General features: G+C 36.7%; 1 protein-coding gene across 3 annotated transcripts in view; it reads left to right on the plus strand.

Annotated features, from left to right (window-relative positions):
- Positions 1-17,496, plus strand: part of ANO3 (anoctamin 3) — a 411,475-nt gene extending 393,979 nt beyond the window's left edge. For all 3 annotated transcript variants that reach the window (XM_032359616.1, XM_032359617.1, XM_032359618.1), the window contains 7 exons: positions 1,094-1,191; positions 3,595-3,728; positions 4,600-4,752; positions 6,445-6,592; positions 11,773-11,853; positions 12,029-12,134; positions 16,556-17,496. In XM_032359616.1, the coding sequence (XP_032215507.1) occupies positions 1,094-1,191; positions 3,595-3,728; positions 4,600-4,752; positions 6,445-6,592; positions 11,773-11,853; positions 12,029-12,134; positions 16,556-16,738 (903 nt within the window). In that variant the 3' untranslated portion in view covers positions 16,739-17,496. The remainder of the gene's footprint in view (positions 1-1,093; positions 1,192-3,594; positions 3,729-4,599; positions 4,753-6,444; positions 6,593-11,772; positions 11,854-12,028; positions 12,135-16,555) is intronic.
- The last annotated feature ends 3,626 nt before the right edge of the window (positions 17,497-21,122 follow it).

Consider the following 21,122-nt stretch of genomic DNA (forward strand, 5'->3'; position numbering starts at 1 on the left):
TACATTCTAGTATAGGTAGATATTCTCTCTCTAGGATATAGATCTTAACATGTGCCTACTATCTTTAGAATAGGCTAGATTTGATTCACTTCAGAAAATAATAGGGAAAGGGAAAAATGATTAACTTTACAGTAGAAATACCTGGCAAACAGTGTACCAAGCACTGATGAAGATTATGTCACTAGTGATGTCTGTGGCTATCATATAACTTCTGAAGGGATGTGGTGAAATTTACATCTGTGATCTCCCTCCATTCTCAAAACACATAGACACAGTCTAAACTCATGAAAACATCAGATAATGTTGGCTTCTCACCTTTGACAAATACACCTTGATAACATAAGGGGCAGTGGAGGGAATTGGCTGAAGTGTGTATGGGCATTCTCTGTACTTTCCTTGCAGTTTTCTACACATTTAAAATTATTCTGTTTCAAAAAGGTTATTGTAGAAGAACATATTATAAACAAACATTTTTCTGTCTCCTGGTTGTTAATAGATACACAGTATTCCTGAGCACTCATTAAATGGGACCATGCTTAATACACAGCTTGATAGATAGTAAGTGCTCATTAAAAGATAGATTTGTTATATGTAGAATATGAGAAACAACACAGAGGGCCATAGGTGAAAGGAGAGAAAACTGAATGGGAAGTAATAAAGAGGGAGACAAACTGTGACTCTGAACTCTAGGAAACAAACGGAGGGTGGCTAGAGGGGAGGTGGGTGGGGGCATGGGGTAACTGCGTGATGGGCATTAAGGAGGGCATGTGATATGATGAGCACTGGGTGTTATAGGCAACTGTTGAATTATTGAACACTGCATCTGAAACTGAGGATGTATTATATGTTGGCTAATTGAATTTAAATGATAAAAAGATTTGTTTTTATTGCTGTTATAATTCCAATCAATATTCCATTCTAATTCCTGGAAACTTCCCTATCAGGTGTCCTTCAACATGTTATTTCTTCCTTGTTTTTATTTTCTTGATGCACTGAGATTGTGTAGCTAGCTTTAGAATTGGATGTATAGTGTGAAGGTGGGAACATGTAACCAACCGAGAAGAGCAAGACCATTGTTGTCGCTGTGTTTCAGTGTCATCCCAGTGGCTGTTTGATAGACCTCTGCCTCCAGATGGGCGTTATCATGTTTTTGAAGCAAATATGGAACAACTTCATGGAACTGGGATATCCGTGAGCACTTGATTTTTAAACTTACCTTATATATAGTTCCAAAAAAAGACAGAAGTAGTGGGAATAGTTCTTAAGAATTGGGGCCTATTAGACAGACAGGAGTGGATTCAGTTCCTGCTCTTCTGCTCACTAAGTGAGCGACCATGTGTGAGTTAGTTGACCTTTCTGAGCCTCAGTCTTCACATCTCTAAGAGGATCAATGGCTATATGTGCCTTGAGCAAACACTTATGAGGATTAAACGAAAGAGTGGGTGTCGAGCACCTGGTACTCTGTTCAACACATTAAAGTGTTTGTTGCTATTCTTAAATCACTATTGACAGTATAGATTCTTGAGGAGAAGAATAACTTTCTGGGTTCTTCCGGCCATCAAAAGACCAAGGTTGTCATTGTTTAACAAAGACATTTATGCTTCCCCTCTTAAAAAAGAATAACATAGATTACTCTTCCAAATACACTGAAATACAGTTTGTGTAAAACAATGTCTGATGGAAGCTTTGAGGCCTAACCAAGGTTAAAAGCAAGACTATTTTGAGGAATTTCTAATTGAAGATATAAATAGCTTAGGCTTAGTCATCTCATTATGCCGTGATTCTTTCTCCTTATTGGCCAACAATGGTCTCAGGACATTCCAGAGCAGAGACCTTAGGGCTGGAGAAGTGATATTTACCCTAAAATCTGCCATAAACCATTGTGGTAAGTTACAGGCAGTCTTAGAACTTGGACTATGAAATCACAGAGACCTGGTTCACATTCCTTCTCTGCCTCTTGCCAAATGAAGATGCTTGTAATTTCCTTGACCTATCTGTTATATTATTTTTCTTATTTATAAAATAAAGGAGGAGATTACAAGAAATGCCCAGTGATCTTTAAACCTCATCAATAAATGACAAAATACTTTTTAAAAGAGATTTTTATACAGATCCTCAATATTCAAAACAGAAAAAATAAATATCTCTTGTAAATGAAGAGAGCATAGGGATTAGGGAGCCCAGTTCATTGTTTGTATCCCTTCCTATCCCTGGCTTATCTGTTTGAGACACAGGATTTGGAAACATCACTTGAAAATAGCTGAGGAGGTTAGGTAGCAAGTGCCCACCACAGGATCTGCTGTGCTGTGAATGAAATAGCTTCATAAGCACCATCAAGATGGCGTAGTCGTCATTATACTATTGAGAATGATTCTTGTGGTTGCCGTTGTCTGTGTGCCTCTGTACATAGCATGCACCTTGGATAACACATTTTCAGCATGATCTTGCCCATGTGGTCAGCCTGGATTGTGTATATCAGATCTCTAACGTACCATGGTAAGGGATATCCTGTTGGTGTTTTTCTGAATCCAACAGGGGTGGACCAGTCAATAAAGCAATAATTTTGAAACATTTATAACTCAGTTCTCTTTTTTAAAGTAAAATCTTAAGCAGGCTGAAGTAAATAAAATTAAACCAAACAGGCCTGCCTCAATCTCAGCACCCAGCCCCTTTTGCATCTCCATGAGGTCCCAGAAGCAATCTCTATGGGACCTACGTGAGGAACTGACTACCTGACATTTTGGTCTCTGGTTGGTCTTCCAATACCCACTGAGTTCTAGGTCCATGATTAATTAATAATGAGAGTTGGGATTCATTTTGGAATTCACTTCATTCTGGAGGTAATGTTCATCTAACTCTTAAAATAAATAATTGCCCAGAAGTCCCCACGATGGGATATTTCAGGGTCACATAATTTCAAGACTGCCCCTAAGCTAGGGAAATAGTGCTGTTAATTCCATTCCAAGTCTTTTAAATGGACCCAGGCACAGATCCATTGCCATAAATTATTGTTCACTATAGTAGCAAAATGTAATTGTTAATAATCAAAGCCTTCATCTTCATGAACCACAGAGGTAAATAGACTTAGTAAAAGTCACACAGCTAGTGCATTGTAGGGTGGAGACTAGAACCTATATCTCTTGAAACCTTATCTAGGGCTCAGTTATTTGGTATGGAACATGATTTTACTCATGTTCAGAGAGCACAATCCAGAAGATTTGGGGTTATGAGTAATGAAGGGCTCAGATGAAATCATACTAGGCAACATAGAAGTTTAAGTGCATATAGAGGTTGAGGGGGTAGAGGGAAGGAATCCTACAAATGGGTGTTTGTCTGTTAAGTATCAGGAAGTACATAAGTGTGGGGGGGAATTAATTCCCAGATACAAAGGTAGATGTGTGCAAGGTCGAAGAAGGCTGAAGCCTATTCCTGCCTCCTAAACTTGGAAGTTGAGACCATGCAAATACCCGCAGTTCCCAGAAATGCCTAGTATACTCCCAAGGTAGTGCTTATCTCTCTTTTCTTATTACACTATAAATTGTTCACCATATGCTTTTAAGAGTTCAAAAGCCTCTTGTCTGCTCTGTGATGTAGGTTGATCCAGAACTGGTGGTCACGACATAAAATCAAGCGGGGAATACAAGATGCATCGATTCCTCAGTGGGAAAATGATTGGAACCTGCAGCCCATGAATATTCATGGGCTGATGGATGAGTATTTAGAAATGGGTAAGGAGAGAAACTTCTGCGCAGCTATTTGGCCTTTTTAGTACGGTTTTTTTTTTTTTTTTTTTCCTTCACACAGGCTTTGGTTCAAGAGAGAAAACCATCTCTCTCCTTTCTAACCCCAAGCGTTCTAAAATACCTCTGTACCTTTTTCTCAACATAACTAGAGAAGATATTAAAACAATGTCCTTGAAAGGCTCACAAATTCTGTCCTTTGTCAACTGTCCCATTTGACCAGAATGGAGGGTATTCTCATAGTAGAACATCTACCTTTAGTGCAGATCTTTTTAAAGGAACAAAATAAATCAGAACCCATTCCTATATCAAAAATACACCACCCTGTTCAAATAAAGTGATGATTATTTCTTGCAATAAACCTTTGCACAGACATGGTGTGAGTTTAGCTTCTTTGAGAAGCCTGATTCTCACTCCAACTGTTAAAATCTTTGTGTGTTGTCTTCACATTTGCTCTTTCTCTGGCCTTTAAAGTCGTCTCCTCCATAAAAAGAAAGGACAAGATTAGGTGTCTTGGGTCCCCTAGAGGTTTTCTTTAAGGCCATCTCTTTGACTTTTTTATTCGCTCTTCCTTCGAGCCGCCTGGTAGAGTGATGGAAAGCACAGAAACTTTCAATCCTTTGAGATCAAAGTTTAAATGCAGGTTTTCACATTGTTTGCTATCCACACTTTGGCAAGCTGACTTCACACATATGAGCTATAATTATCTCAACAGCAAAATATGATGAGCATATCTACCTTGTAGGGATATTGAAAGGACTAAAGATGATTTATGGGAAGCCCCTCAGAGGGCACCAAGAAAGCATTTAAGAAACGATACGGTTTATGTTACTAATTTTACAACACTCTCCCTTTATAGTTTTGCAGTTTGGTTTTACCACCATCTTTGTTGCGGCTTTTCCTCTGGCCCCTCTTTTGGCGTTGTTGAACAACATCATTGAGATCAGGCTGGACGCATACAAATTTGTTACCCAGTGGCGGAGGCCTCTGCCGGCTCGAGCAACTGACATAGGTAAGAGGCAGAAATCACATAGCTTTTGCATTGCTGAGGCCAAGAGCCTTGATCTCAGCCCTGTATGGGTTTCCATTCTTGGGACTCCCTTCCAACTATAACAAAACAGAGCAGTTTTGATTAACAAAATCATGGAAGAAACACTAACTTAGTTGAGAGTATTTTACATTAAACATGCTATTTCATTAACTTATCACTAAAAACGATCTCATATATGTTTTTCCATGTTAATAAACATAGCTCTGCCTCCTTCTTTATAGTTCCTCCACAAATTTCTATGGCACGTTTTATGACATTTCTAAAAAAAAATCATTCCCTTAACTAGAGATGCTTACATAGCCCCAGTTTTTTTCTATAAGAAGCAACACTGAGGTGAACATACATCTTCTTACATACTTAGATTATTTCCTCAATATAATCTCCTCAAGATTAGGTCATTTACTTAGCTTTCCCACTGTAAGCAGGAATAAGCATACATAAATCTAGCAATAGACAAATATAGGTATAAATATAGACAAAGACTTCGATATTATATGTATTATGTATCACATATCCATAAATGTGTGTGTACAGGTATAGATCCCAAAAAGAAGGCCTGCTAGATTAAAATGTACCGATATTTTAATTTTAAAAGATATCAGATTAATCACCACAAATATTCTAACAAGTCATACATCAAACAACCATGTTGGTTTCTGTTCACTGGTTTCCACAATCCCTAAGCAGCAGTGGATGGTCTAAGACTTTCAAATCTTCTATAATCTGGTAGATTTTTTTTAATAATCTTACTTTTTGGAGGACCTTTTTCCAAATACTAGTAACTGAAAAAATTTTAATATATTTATCAATTATTTGCATTTTCGTAGCAAATTACTCATTTGTATTCTTTGCCCATTTTTCTGTTGCCTTCTTAAAATTTAGGACATTTTGTACATTTTATATCATAACACTTTGTCCATTTTTTTGTGAAGCAAATATTTTCTCCCTGGTGATTGCTTTCTTTTCACCAAATATTGTTACTTTTATAAAAATAAATGTTAAATTTTGATGAATTTGAATATTTTTATGAATTCTGATTTGTTTCATGATATTTTATATCTTATGTCTTCTGTATTTTTATTTTGTTCATTACGACTCAATATAATGAAACATAGTAAAGATTTTGAAAAACGAAGAAAGGGGTTGGCAGAGAGGAAGTTGCCATGCTATCCCATCAGCTTTAGCACTTGTGAATATCTCTTTCCAGAACTTTTTTTTTTAATATCCATATATTTAAAGCTAAGTTTAATGCTATTTGAAACATCAGTTTTGACTATAACCAATAGTATGTGGATACTGTATATAATTTCAAAAGCTTTTTTGTACATATGTATACCAAATTGGAAAAGTCTGCTAGTGATCTCCAGATCTTGACACGTTTTTATATTTTTACTTTAAAAGGTCCTTGAAACAATTCCTGATGATATTTTCATTTTCAGATCTCTCTAGATGGGGTCAACTTTCCCTCAGTGGAAAAGTATTCAGTAGATGTTGGATATGTAGTGAGATATTATACTAAGAAAGTAAATAATGGACAAAGCCATGGCCCCAGTAGAAGTAAAAACACTCTTTCCAAAGAAGAGTCATGAAAGGGTTTTCATTTTTTTTTTTTTTTCCATTTCATTCCCTATGTCTACTCTTTTTCCCCCCTAGGAATCTGGTATGGCATTCTCGAAGGAATTGGTATACTGGCCGTGATCACCAATGCATTTGTAATCGCTATTACATCTGATTACATCCCACGTTTTGTCTATGAATACAAATATGGCCCCTGTGCAAGTCGTTTTGAGTATGGTGAAAAGTAAGGTTGAAATTCATACTTTTTTCTGATATGTTTTATGTTTGTGATTGAAATGGGAACTCATTGGGAAGTTCTGTTCTGTAACCATTAAGGGCAGTGTTTTTGATCATTGTACTTACAATATGCTTATTGAATGAAATCAAGCGGGATAAAAAGGGTGACAGTGTTTTCTTATGCAAATAACTTTAAAGTGTCTCTGTGTTATACGTGTAAATGCATCACTGGTATCCAAATGTTAAAAACATTATAATGTATTTAGAAGTAAAATTCAGAACTGGAACAGATGTTAGAAATCGTCCAATGCAATCTTCTGACTATATAGTTGGGACCACACTGGTTAATCAAATTGCTTCAGGGAATAAAGCTAGTTTGCAAGGAAATACAAAATATGAGGGAAATGTCAGCTACATGACAGGAGAGTTTTCTTTCTTTCTTTTTGTTAAAAATTTTACTTATTTGAGAGAGAGAGAGATAGTGACAGAGAGCACAAACCAGGAGGCAGAGGGAACAGACTCCCCATTGAGCAGGGAGCCCGATGTGAGACTTGATCCCAGGACCCTGAGATCATGACCTGAGCTGAAGGCAGACCCTTAATGGACTGAGCCACCCAGGAGCCCCTTTCTTCAAAAGGGATTTTTAACTAGGGATTTTAAGGTGCAGAAATGCTGCCCTGGACTTTTGTCTTTTGTTAATAAAATTTGAGTCCATACTTTAGAACAGCATTTTGTTTTATTTTCAAATTATTTATTTTATTTTATTTTATTTTATTTTTTAAAATTTTATTTTATTTTATTGTCAGTGTTCCAAAATTCATTGTTTATGCACCACACCCAGTGCTCCATGCAATACATGCCCTCCTTAATTCCCACCACCAGGCCCACCCAACCCTCTTCCCTCCAAAACCCTCAGTAGAACAGCATTTCTTGACCTCTGTGCTATGGGCGTTTTAGATGAGATCATTCTATTCTGGGGGAAAGGTAGGGGCTATTCTATGCATTGTAGGATATTCAGTAGCATCCTTGGCCTCCTACCCAGTAGATACAACTAGCAACCTCCCTATTCCCCAGATTGTGACAACCTAAAATTGTCCTCAGACATTGCCTGGGGGACAAAATCACCCAGTTTACAAGCACTGTTTAAGGGGAAATGGATTTTTCACATCTTTCCTTCTTCAAAGCAAGTATTAAGAAAGAGTGCAAGAGAGCACTAGACTTGGGGAACAGAAATCGGAGTTTCAGCTGGAGATTAGTCTTAGGTGTGGAAGTAGTGATGGGAGAAGCCACTTGCCCTCCTGCCTCAGGAGCAGCTTTGGGCATGCATCTTATTTAGATGCAAGGCATGTGCCCCAAGAGTCTGAGCTGTGGCTTAAGATGAAATCAATCCTTTGCTCCACTGATGAACTGATGTTTTTCTCAGAACACTAAAATAAATGCCTTTCTGATCATAAATATCTGCTTTTCAAAGAGAAGTAATAAGGGCATAAAATATATTTTGGAGTCTTGTCAAGAGAATTTAACTTAAAATGAAACACCCTAGGTTCAAATTTTATCTTTGCCTTTTACTAAAAGACACATCATCAGTCTGGACCTGTAATAAAGAAACGGTGTCTAGGGACGCCTGGGTGGCTCAGTCAGATAAGCATCTGCCTTTGGCTGAAGTCATGATCTTGGAGTCCTGGAATTAAGTCCCACGCCAGGCTCCTTGCTCATCAGGGAGCCTGCTTCTCCGTTTGCTTGCTGCTCCCCCTGGTTGTGCTTTTTCTCTCTCTCTCTCTCTCTCTCTCTCTCTCTCTCTCTCGGATTAATTAATTAATTAATTAACTAACTTTAAAAAAGAATTGGTGTCTAAAGTAACATTTTATAAACTATAAAAGACCATATAAGTAAACTGGTTTTAGTACTAACAGTGAAAAACCAAAAAAGGTCCCTTTTTTCTTAATTCAAAATAGTCTAGAAGCAGATTTCAAGGGTTTATAATATGTAGGCAGGTTTGGGCCGCCCTCTTCCTTAGAAGCATTATTTGCTACTGTCTTTGCTTCCACCTAGTGGCAGGTGGAAATGATACTGGTCGGTTATCTCTCTGTTTACTTTTCAAGTCCTGCCTTTCATGGAGATAGCACCCAGTGCCTTCTCCATACCCAGTGACCAGATGTAGAATGACTTCAAGAAGATATGTGGAGGGCTTGGAGGAGGTTGGAACCACACATTCATAGGGCCATCCTGTTATTTAATTTTTTCCAGTTATCCTTAGCAGCTAAACTGGAGTAGATTCATTCAGATCAGAAATTTCCCAAACAAAATATCAAAAGGACAAAATGGCAGTGAAGAGGAGGGTATTGGCAGGAGAGCAATTGGGATGATAAATCATGGGGTCTGAGGTGGATGGGGAGGGGAGTGAAACCAGTGTGGTGCTGCACTTTAGAAGTCAGGGGTTAGAATGAGATAGATGCACATTTGAATCCAGGCTTTAACAGCTGTTTATCCTGGGGAGTGACTCTCAGCATAGGACAGATCTCTTTCAGATTATTTTCTTAATAATACTAAGATATTATTTGTTTGTTTTGCCAAATAGACATTTGTACAGATGGTTAAAAACAAAAGTGATAGTGGATAAAATGATCCCGTGGCTTCATGTAACTGAAGGCAGTGGTACCAAAAAGTACTAACAATGGTTGTGTTCCTCACCATTGTAGAACGACCATTTAAAAAGTGCCAGTAATAAAATTCAGCATGCCCTTGATGAAGCAATAATGATTGTTAATTTTATCAGATCTCCACCCTTGAATAAATATCTTTTCAGTATTCCATTGGATAAAATGCAAAGTGTGACAAAGGTCTTCTGCTACATGTTTAAGTATGGGGATGGTCATCTCAGAGAAAAACACTTGCATGATTGTTGGATTTGCAAACTAAACAAAATTTTTTAACATGAAATAATGATTTCCATATATACTATTATTATTCAGACTTGGGTATTTAGGAGGCACTCTTCTAGAAATGGACAAAACTAGCTTGTCATTTTAGGGGAAATAATTGACAGTATTTGTTGCCATTAAGAAAGTTCAAGTTTTGAAGTGAAAATCAGAATTTTGGATAATTTAATCTACCACTGAACTTGAAAGATTCCCAGTATTTACAGATTTTTTTCCTGATAAAAATCAGTGGTGATTTTCATAGTCCATTATGATTTTCATAGTCCATTGTAGAAATATAACAACATTTGGAAGATCTGCATAATTTAGGAAACTATTTCCCAAGTGACCCATATTTAATGTCACAATATCATGCATGGATAAAATATGAATTTGAAATACAAGATAGACCTGTGGATTTTAATGTAAAATCCATATGAAAAGTTTATTAATACTTTAAGGCTCCACATTGCAATTAAACTTTAAGAAATGACCACGGGTAGAACTTTGATCTAATGTCAATGAAAAATATCAATAATCAGCAAGACAGGAAACAACGTGTGTTGGAGAAGATGTGGAGAAAGGGGAACCCTCTGACACTGTTGGTGGGAATGCAAGTTGGTGCAGCCACTTTGGAGAACAGTGTGGAGATTCCCTAAGAAATTAAAAATAGAGCTTCCCTATAACCCTGCAATTGCACTACTGGGTATTTACCCCAAAGATACAGATGTAGTGAAAAGAAGGGCCATCTGTACCCCAATGTTTATAGCAGCAATGGCCACGGTCACCAAACTGTGGAGAGAACCAAGATGCCCTTCAACGGACGAATGGATAAGGAAGATGTGGTCCATATACACTATGGAGTATTATGCCTCCATCAGAAAGGATGAATACCCAATTTTTTATCAACATGGATGGGACTGGAAGAGAGTATGCTAAGTGAAATAAGTCAAGCAGAGAGAGTCAATTATCATATGGTTTGGAGCATAACATGGAGGGCATAGGGAGATGGAGAGGAGAAGGGAGTTGAGAGAAACTGGAAGGGGAGATGAACCATGAGAGACTATGGACTATGGACTCTGAAAAATAATCTGAGGGTTTTGAAGGGGCAGGGGGTAGGAGGTTGGGGGAGCCAGGTGGTGGGTATTATGTAGGCACGTATTGCATGGAGCACTGGGCGTGGTGCATAAACAATGAATTCTGTTATGCTGAAAAGAAATTTTTAAAAAAAGTTTTTTTAAATCAATAATTACTTGAAATGCTATTAAAATACCTTTTTTAAAGTACTTATCTATGTAATTATCTACTTATTCTTCAATCAAAACAACATACTGCAACCGGATTTAATGCAGAAATAAATATGAGAATCTAGCTATCTTCTATTAAGGAAGACATCAAAGGATGCCATTCTCCTCACTTCATCTTTTGGAACATACAAACTATTTTTCTTCAAAAATGTGCTATTTATATCAACTTTTAATGTATGTGATAAATTATTTTAAATGAATTAATAGATAAATATTTTCTAAATTTCTATTTTAATTTCTAATGTGCTGAATACCAATACATATAGTCCTCTGTAAAATGTTCCTTGAGATTCTCAGTAATTTTTAAAAATGTAAAGATTAGTCAAGATCAAAAATTTTGAGAAACACAGTCTTAGGAGGAAGTTATTTAGTCTCTGTAAAATTTAGTTCTTTAATCTATATGATGAAGATAATAATATATATGTTCTAAGGTTATGGTAAAAGTTGATTCTGACCACAATTTAATACTTCACCACCAGGACAGGGATTTCAATCTGTTTTGTTCCTTGTCAAATAACAACTGTCTAGGAATTTTCTAACAAATTATAGGTTCTCAATAAATATGTATTGAATAAGTTAATAAATCACAAAGACACATGTTGATCAATTGGCTGCTTACTTACAATTAGCCAGATAGGGTGATATGCGTATATATTTATAAAACTTATATTTTTAGGGTCTTAACACAAGGGAAATAATTAACACAATGCCAAGTACATAGTAAACACTTAATAAAGGGAGGTAAATGAAGTGTGGGGAAACGGCAGACAAGATTCTGTCTCATTGAGATAAAATTATAGATTAATGGAAGTGAGGAGATAAAATCAGAGAGCTGAGTCGTTAGGAATTTATAATTAAAATGGAAGGAATAACAGCACTTACCAAATCCTGTCATGTGTAATGAAGAAATTGAACTAGAAACTTATGACTCTGAATTACATGATGCTTTTCTTTTCTCCCAGTTGTTTAAAGGGATATGTCAACAATAGCCTATCCTTCTTTGACCTGAGCGAGCTTGGTATGGGAAAATCTGGCTATTGCAGGTACTTCATTATAAATTATAGCTATCTTTTCTTCTTGCTTTCATCTCCCATCTCCTCTCTCTACACGCTGATGAGCCCATTTCAACTGACACTTTGGGGTTTTGGCAAATTAAAAACATGTGGGGCCTTCGCACTTTAATCTCTATGCCTCAAATCTTTGTCTTGTGGATTTTAGGTACCGAGACTACAGAGGTCCCCCTTGGAGTTCCAAGCCCTATGAGTTCACCTTACAATACTGGCATATCCTTGCTGCTCGATTGGCCTTCATTATCGTGTTTGAGGTTAGTCACAGGCTGATAAAATCACTATGGGTAAACGCTTTTCTGACTGAGACATTAGTTGACTCTTCAATATAGTAGTTCCTCACTGAGTTCCCAAAAAGGACTTGTTGATATACAGTACAAGGTTTAGGTATGGTGAACCTGCTATACAACGTACAAAAAAGAAAAAGCTGAAAAATATAAGAAGGTAGATCAGTGGGTATGAATATCAGAAAATGAGGATAAAAGAAGCTATTAACATTTGAACTGAAAACTTAACTTTGAACCTCTGAGTAACCACATTAAAGGAAAGGATGGTTTTCATCATTTGATGAGAGAATCTCTACTTACTCATCAAGGTGGAGAAACTTATTTGCTAATCAACTTAATTACAGCTGACCACATGTGTATTTGTATAAGGAACAGTGCATAATTGAATAAACAATGCCCGAGAGCACTTTCATAAAATACACATAAATTTTGATTGCCAGACTCATTAATATTAGACTAGTCCTGTGAAGAAATCTTGAAGCAGCTATAGTATTATTGACTTCCTTAGCATATAAGAAGCTTAATACAGGGCACCTGAGTGGCTCAGTGGGTTAAAGCCTCTGCCTTTGGCTCAGGTCACGATCTCAGAGTCCTGGGATCGAGCCCCACATCGGGCTCTCTGCTCAGCCGGGAGCCTGCTTCCTCCTCTCTCTCTGCCTGCCTCTCTGCCTACTTGTGATCTCTGTCTGTCAAATAAATAAATAAAATCTTAAAAAAAAAAATTAAAAAAAAAAAAGAAGCTTAATACAGTGAAGCATTTAGTGCTGGGATATATTGGATATTCACAAATTCTGTGAAAAAGCACTTTGAATGCAACTGTTTCTTAGGGAGAGAGAAAAAGTAGCCATACCGGCAAATATACCTCACCACTGATCTCCAAAAAATATGTCAAATTTTGTTGTGAAACATCCTTCATCTGTAATACAAAATGCTTACCTCTAAGGTTTAATCCAGGATGAAATTCTATTAACCAGTGACTCTATAAGCCTATAAAAAAGTCTCCTGATAAAGTATGACTTTTCATTTTATTACAGGTAGCAAAAAGGTTAAGGCATATTTCTAATGCAGTGATTCTGGGAAGTTTTTTTACTGTGTTTTTAATGTACACTTTTTTCTTCATCTTCTATTAGAACTCAGATTAACAGACTTCGTCAAATGTCTCGATTCACAGCAAACTTTCATTGTAGATACATATGATTCCCTTTTTATCTTTTCTTCATTATTTCTCATTACTAATTCCATTACCCACCTACTCCAAAAGCACCGACTCTCTTTCTTTCAGAAGTTTTTCCACATGTTTATTTGGGGAAAAAAAATACACACACACACATATTGTTTTAAATGTTCTTTTTTCAAAATTACTTCAATGGTATTATGTGATAACTCATTTTTATCTCTTACCCACTTTACTTTTTTTAGATATAGAAAGAGATCTATCCATGAAGTCTACCACATTTAGATAATTTCTTCTGTCTACTTAGTATGATAGTTCATTGAATTTAAGTGCCGTAGTCCCCTTGGGTGGATATTTAGGCCTACAATAATTCTTTCCACCTGTATAAATCTCTTATTAGAAATCTTGGACATGTAACCTTCTGAACCATATTTAAGGGTTTCTCAGGAGTATTTTACTCAGGTTTGGAATTATTTATATGCATACTTGATTTCACATAAGACTGACAGGTCCCTCTCCAAAATTCCCTTAGATTTTCACCAGATTTTCAAATTGTCTGAATTTCTAGTATTTTTCAGATGGATAGGAGTAAGGTAATATTTTTGGGTTGTTTTGTTTTGTTTTGTTTTGATCAATTTATTCATGACATTGACTATTATATTACTAAAAAGTCATTTTGGGTTTTGTGTGTGTGTGTGAATTTCTAACTTTGATCTATTTTGGCTGAGTTTCCAGTTTATTTGTTACCACATCTCAAGATTTTCCTCTGTGTGTGCCAGTTATAAATCAGCCTTTACCAGTTATAAATCAGCCTTTACCAGTTATAAACACTCCAGATATCTTTCTTGTCCATAACCTATTAATTTTATCTATTAACAAATAGTGTCTGATTTTGATGTCATCAAGCCCATCATTGTTTTCCTATTAAGGTTTTGGCTTTTTTGGTCTAGCTTCTTTAGGAAATTTTCTTATCTCCAGGTCAAAAGAATATTCTACCATATTTTTTACTATTAATTTTATAGTCTTATCTATCACACATCTTTTAAGATATCAGGACTTTTCATAGAGTCTGAAGGAAAGACTTATTTTTCTTATTCTTTATATAATGAAATAACTTTTTGTACTGCTATTTACTAATATGTTATTTATCCACTGATTTGTAAATCCGCCTCTATAATATTCCAAATCCCTACAGTAAGCATGTGCCTGGCCTCGGTGTTCTGATTTCATTACTTCATTTGTCTATTCCTGTTCACTGTCACACTATTTAAATGCCGTGGTTTGGGAATATATCTTCATATCTGATAAAGCCATCTATTTCCCACCCCTGCCAAGCCTGCTCTTATTTTTAAAAATTGCCTTAGGTATTTAGAGTTATTAATCATTCATATACATTGCAGAAGCCATCAGACTCCCCCAAATATCATGCAAGGATTATGATTAGAATTACTTGCATTGGGGGAAATCGGAGAGGGAGACAAACCATGGGGGACTGTGGACTCTGAGAAACAGACTGAGGGTTTTGGAGGGGAGGAGATGGGGGTATGGGTGAGCCTAGTGGTGGGTATTAAGGAGGGCACGTACTGCATGGAGCACTGGGTGTGGTGCATAAACAATGAATCTTGGAACACTGAAAAAAAAATTAAATTTAATTTAAAAAAAGAGGGGGCACCTGGGTGGCTCAGTGGGTAAAGCCGCTGCCTTCGGCTCAGGTCATGATCTCAGGGTCCTGGGATCGAGTCCCGCATCGGGCTCTCTGCTCAGCAGGGAGCCTGCTTCCTCCTCTCTCTCTCTCTGCCTGCCTCTCTGCCTACTTGTGATCTCTGTCTGTCAAATAAATAAATAAATAAATAAATAAAAATTTAAAAAAAGAATTACATTTGTAGAAAGCACTTGTTGATTCCAATAAATTCTAATAAATATGAAATTTATTCAAATCGTTCTTATATCCTATAATAGAGTTTTTAAATATTCTTTTGCTTGTTCATTCCTTCTTATATCCAAAAATTTTGTAGATATTTTTATTGCTGTTATAAATACTATGTTAACCTCCATTATGATTTGATTGATTTTTGCTGGAATTGTCAAATTGTCTTTCTAAAATGTGCGTAGCTCCTTGTTTAACTCTTTCATTTTCTAATCTTCTGTCTGTTAAATCTGTTAGATTGTCTTTTCAAAGAATAATTCAAGTTGCCCATAACAATAGCTTTGTTGCTGCACTTGTGAGGTTTCTGCCTCATTTATCTTGCTTGCCTTACTGTGTTGTTGGAAATTTCCACATGGTGTGGAAAAGCAGCAGTGTGAGCAGTTGTGTCTTGTTTCCAAATTTAATATGAATTTTTTTAAGTATGATACTTGCTGTAGTTTTTTATTTAAGAAAAATTATGTCAGTTTAAGAAATTTGTCGTCTATAACTAGTTATAAGCTTGCCTTCATAGATGATAAACCAGCTTTTTAAACAAACAGTCATAAAAATACTGAATCATTTTTGCGTATCAGTCTCTCTAAGTGAATCAGTTTATAGGGTCATTTATTACCATTACCAGTTTACTGAGATACTCATACTAAACCCAGTTAAAAGTGCCTCGAGTTCTTCCTTTCCACATGGAGGGATGATTGTCACAAAGTCCTGCAGGTAAATGGGGTTTTTTCCACATATCATGCTAACTCTATCAGTATCAGATTTTCTTCTCTTTTCTGTCCTCTACAGAAAAGAGAAAGGATGCATTTATTATAATAGGACATGATATTTAAGTGGTGCTTATACTGCTCCAAGCCCTTCTCCACACCCTTCACATATATCTGCTCATTTAATCCTTGTAACAACCTTTAAGAGATACTATTACTATTACCATGTTAGAGATGAGACACAGAGAACATAGGTGATTTGCGTAAGGTTACACTGCTAACATGTTAGGGGATGGTTCAACACAGGTGGTCTCATTCAGCCTCTGAGCTTGAGACCACAGGTTTTACCTTTTGGTTTTTGATCCTGTCTTTTTTATACACAATACTTTCATTGGTCTCTTTAAAAAAAAATAATACATTTTCATCATAAAAGAATTATGTAATAGAAACAAAAATATTAATATTCTAGATAGTGCAACCTGTGTTTTGATGCTGGACTATAAGGTAAATGCAATGATGTTTATGATCTGTTTTATAATTGGCCTTTCAGAATCTTTGAAAATTGTACTTTCCCCTCTTAAATTTGCAGCACCTTGTTTTTGGGATCAAGTCATTCATCGCATACCTGATTCCAGATGTACCAAAGAACCTGTATGACCGAATACGACGGGAGAAGTACTTAGTCCAAGAGATGATGTACGAGGCTGAACTGGAACATTTGCAACAACAACGGAGAAAAAGTGGTCATCCCGTTCACCATGAATGGCCTTAGTTGATTCCTGTTGCCCAGTGGGGGCAAAAGCATTAGTGGGAATGACAGCAACTTTAAATTCTAGGTGGGATCCAGGAGGAAGGCACGCCTGGCAAACCACATGTATGATATGTTACTTGGAAATGCAGCACAACCATCTCTGGGATTTGGAATGTCCAGGCTTCTAGGGAAGAGAAAGATGACTCATGACCTTAAAGAATGGTTAGATTGACAGTACAGGAAGCCAGGATCTAATTCTCAGAACCAGCCTCAGGGAGTTGTGTGTTGGGAGACCTCCACCCTCCATCAGCTGCAGTGTAACGGGAAGGGTGATGGTGAGGATGCTAGCAACAGATTTCCATGTAAACGTTCATAAGCCAGGCATGCTGAAAGTCTCATGTGGTCTTCAATCACATACTTTGGCACATTATTTAGGTTGAGTAGAGATACTTACAAGAAATGACTTACAAGAAATGACTTACAAGAAATGACTTTAAATCAGTTATTGCCTTTGCTGCCAGAATTCCATGTCCCTTCAGCTTCTAGGTTTGGGGAATTTTTCTTGTTCCTTGATGAGATTATGGATCTGTGCCACAAGGAATTTATGCTGCTTTACATTGACTATGCAGTGGAATTGTTGCACACCACCTTTAGTAGTCAAACCAAAAACTAAGATTCTAAAAAGAATACTATTCATTGAAATATATCCTATTGCATTGGCTACATTCAAACGTGTTGTTTCACCGGCAGAACAAGTCGCACTGCCTTTTTTAAAAAAACAAACAAGCCAAAAACCCACGAATTCCAATAGAGCCACATACTTTAAAAATATGGGCGTTTATTCTCATATCATATAGAATACCACTCATCCATATTTTACCATGGAGGGCTGTTTTATAGTATTTTTAATTTTTTCCTCCTTGGTTTATTATAATAACTCTTGCAGAATAACAGAATAACTTGAAATGCTGTACATATGTTGGTTTTTCTTGTACCTTTGCACCTTGGCAATGTGTAATGCAAGTTACATTTCGTGCAGCTCTGAGACCAGATACATAGTATGCCCTTGTGACTTGTTTATTCAGGAAATCAGAAGCCAAATGCTTTGCAACACTTTAAGCTTTTCTAACAATGTACATTTTTGTTCATGAGCTGATGAAAATTAATGCATGGATATAAATTTGTATTATTTGTTAAAAAACACCCATTTTTAAATTTTATTTTATTTTCATCGATGAGGGGAGTTTTCTGTTACTGTTTCTTTGATAGACCAACTTGGTTGATTTTTGAAAACTCTCTAAAACCAAGATCAAGTCAATTCTGAAAGACCTCATTTTGCTTTGTAGCGGAGTTGCTACTTCTGTGTCAACTCTGTCTGTGGTATTGTTCACAGATGGAGGAAGTAGGAATGATGAGGGATTCAAGGAAAGAAAGTCTGGTGGAGGCATAAGCAGTGGGAGCGGGAGGGGAGGAAAGAGTAGAGTTGAAACACCGGAATGAATGGGAGAAATGAAGACACCTTTCCTTGGCAAAGCAATCAAAATGAATCTCACTTTTCCTCCCCTCGGGAATGGGGGTTGGCAAATTACATATACTCACGCATTCAGATATATACTATATATGTATGATTCATAATCTTTGTCCAGTTTGGTTTTTGCTCAAACAAAGCACAGTTATTTCCACAATGCATAAAGATTAGACTAAAGACAATGGAAATAAAGCTACTTTGTATATATGCTAGGGTGTCTCTAGTAAGAAAATTGTAAAGTTTCTCTTACTAGAAAACTACTTTTTGTCATCCTAGCACTGAAAATGGCCTTTCGGCTTTTTCTTCTTTTGCTCCAGGGAAAAGCTGTGCTAGATCCTCGTTGTTCCTTGGTTTGCTTTTGTCAAAAATACTTACCCTCCCTGCTTGCCCTCTGATTCTGAATCTGACTGAACCAGGGGTAGGACCTCGAAACTTCCTCCCATGCCCTTGTCACGTGGGACCCTTCCATTCACATTCGCCAGAGATTCTGTTTCTGCCACCTGCATACTCATAGCAACTAATTCCACTAACTACACAAAGGAGTTTAAGCTCCTCCATTTTTGTAGCATCTGCAGCATTTCCTTTTCTTTGTTAGTTAAATGTATATACTATGCCTGAGCATAAAAACTCTGTATGCCTATTGAAGACACCAATGAACCTAACATTTAGGTCTTTCCCAAATTAGGTATATAAGACAAAGACAATTGTTTTACAGAAGAGCAAAGAATAATGATAGCCATGTTCTTGAGAATTCTGTTCTTTCTGAGTTATTTTTATATTACCACCATTAGGGTTTAAAATTGTATTGATTGCCCAGAGAGAAAAACATGAAAGGAGAATGGTACTTTTAATTTAAAAAAATTCTAATAAATTGATGTAAACGTTACCTTCTCTGGTAATTTCTCAGACCAATCAAAACATAGAGAAACAATGAAAAAGTTATCTGTAAATGTCTTTTTGTGAACCAATGCAGTAGAACCTAGCTCTGCCTTCATGATTGTTGACAGCAAAATATTGTCAGCCCCCTCACAGTATGTGAGTTTTAAATCACTCTGCTTTCATTGAGAGAAATGTTTTATATCATGGTTTTCATATGAATACAAATTATTTCTCAAAGATTTATATAGCACACACTATTCTCAGGAATTCTGTATTACATGAATGCTGCTTATATATTTTCATATTCTAAATTGTTGTCTTTTCAAGCAAATAACTAACATATTGGTGCATGCAGTCTGCCTTGATAAGTCGTTCAGAGCTGAAGCACTTTCCCAATACAGTGTGTCAAAAATTACTCTAGGTAGTAGCCGAAATAGTTTGCAGTTGTCTGAGTCTGTGCACGCCCTTTTCAATAAAATGCTGCTGAGTGACTGCATGATGAGATACAACACCTGAATGATGCACTTTCTTTCAAAATGACTTTTAGCCCAATCTGTTGTAGAATGGAATGAAAAGGAACTTTTTCACTCAATAAATCATGTGATATGTTTCTTCCTACAATTTTCATGTTCAAGTTGATCCTGCTTGTTTTACAAATAGAAGTTGGAGTGTGGGGAGAGGGGATTGTTCACTCTTTAGCTCCAAAGGCTATGGTTTCCAAGTCTTGCAAAACCTTGTTCCACTCTTCAAAAGTTTTGGCTGTTTGTCTTCTGATAAACTCATTGTCATCATCAGGGCATTTGCACATGAAACATGAAACCTACAACTGGAGGCTCTTACTGATTCTAATAATGCTTTCTTCTAGAAAAAGATGGAAGAGGAAGCTTGGTTAGCGCTTAAGAAGGTAATGGAGCTCCTGTCATACAGAAGCATTTTCTTTTTTTCACACTTAGGCTGGCTCTACCAATTGCTGTCAAAATCTCCTTAAGATAAGAATTTTAGCACTGATTAAGTTCCTGCCAAGGAAGGCAGACATTTAGGGGCACTGTAACCAACTGCCAACAAGAGGCCACCAAATGGCCTGATTTTTCTCAACTTGATCAAAACTGAAAATCCAGGTGGCCTGAAGAGTTGTTACTGATATGGCTGAATTGATCCGTCTGTCAGTTGGAGGCAGGTAGACAGAGGCCCTGGGTGTGTGTGCATGTGTGTGTGCACACATGCATTTACTGACTGTGAGATATGTCCAACTCAGTCCTACTATGGTCATAGGTATTTCCATTCCATTTTCCCCAAAATCACAATATTATAAAAGACTTTAGGAATAGTTGTGGATTTTATCCAATGAATCAGTTAACATCTTATTCTTTCTGGTATTCTCAGTAACTTAGGAGAGAGAACCTTTTAGGAGTAGCTTAAAATACCTAGCTTCTGATAGAAAAGTCTGACTTTTCCTATAGGCATTTCTATCCAAAATGAAATGTGCCAACCACATGTAGTCCAAGAATAAATGCTGCTTAGCTTCAGCCAGAATCATTGATCAGACTAGGTTCCTGTTACCTAGGATTGTGTATTTGTAATGGTGATGTTACCTTCAGTTGAACACGCCATCTGGTTTCATATGAAGAACCACACCCACCACCACTTTTGATGGTTTTCTTTCTAGAAAACAAGTATTATAGCCACTGTGTTCTAGCCACATTTACATTGAGGTATCTTTTCCAGGGAAATAAGATGAAAATAGGTTAATAGAAAAAATACTTATATTTATGATCTCCTCCAATTTCCTGTGTAATCAAAGTCTACTCTCCAGAAGAAGTCGTCTATCCATCAAACCTCACTGTTCTTTTTTTTTTTTTTTAATTTTATATATTTGAAAAAGAGAGAACAAGCAGTAGGGAGGAGCAGAGGGAGACAGAGAAGCAGACTTCCCGCTGAGCAGATAGCCTGATGCAGGGCTCCATCCCAGGATCTGGAGATCACGGCCTGAGAAGAAGA

The sequence above is a fragment of the Mustela erminea genome, chromosome 9 (assembly GCF_009829155.1).
Source record: "Mustela erminea isolate mMusErm1 chromosome 9, mMusErm1.Pri, whole genome shotgun sequence".
NCBI lineage: Eukaryota > Metazoa > Chordata > Mammalia > Carnivora > Mustelidae > Mustela > Mustela erminea.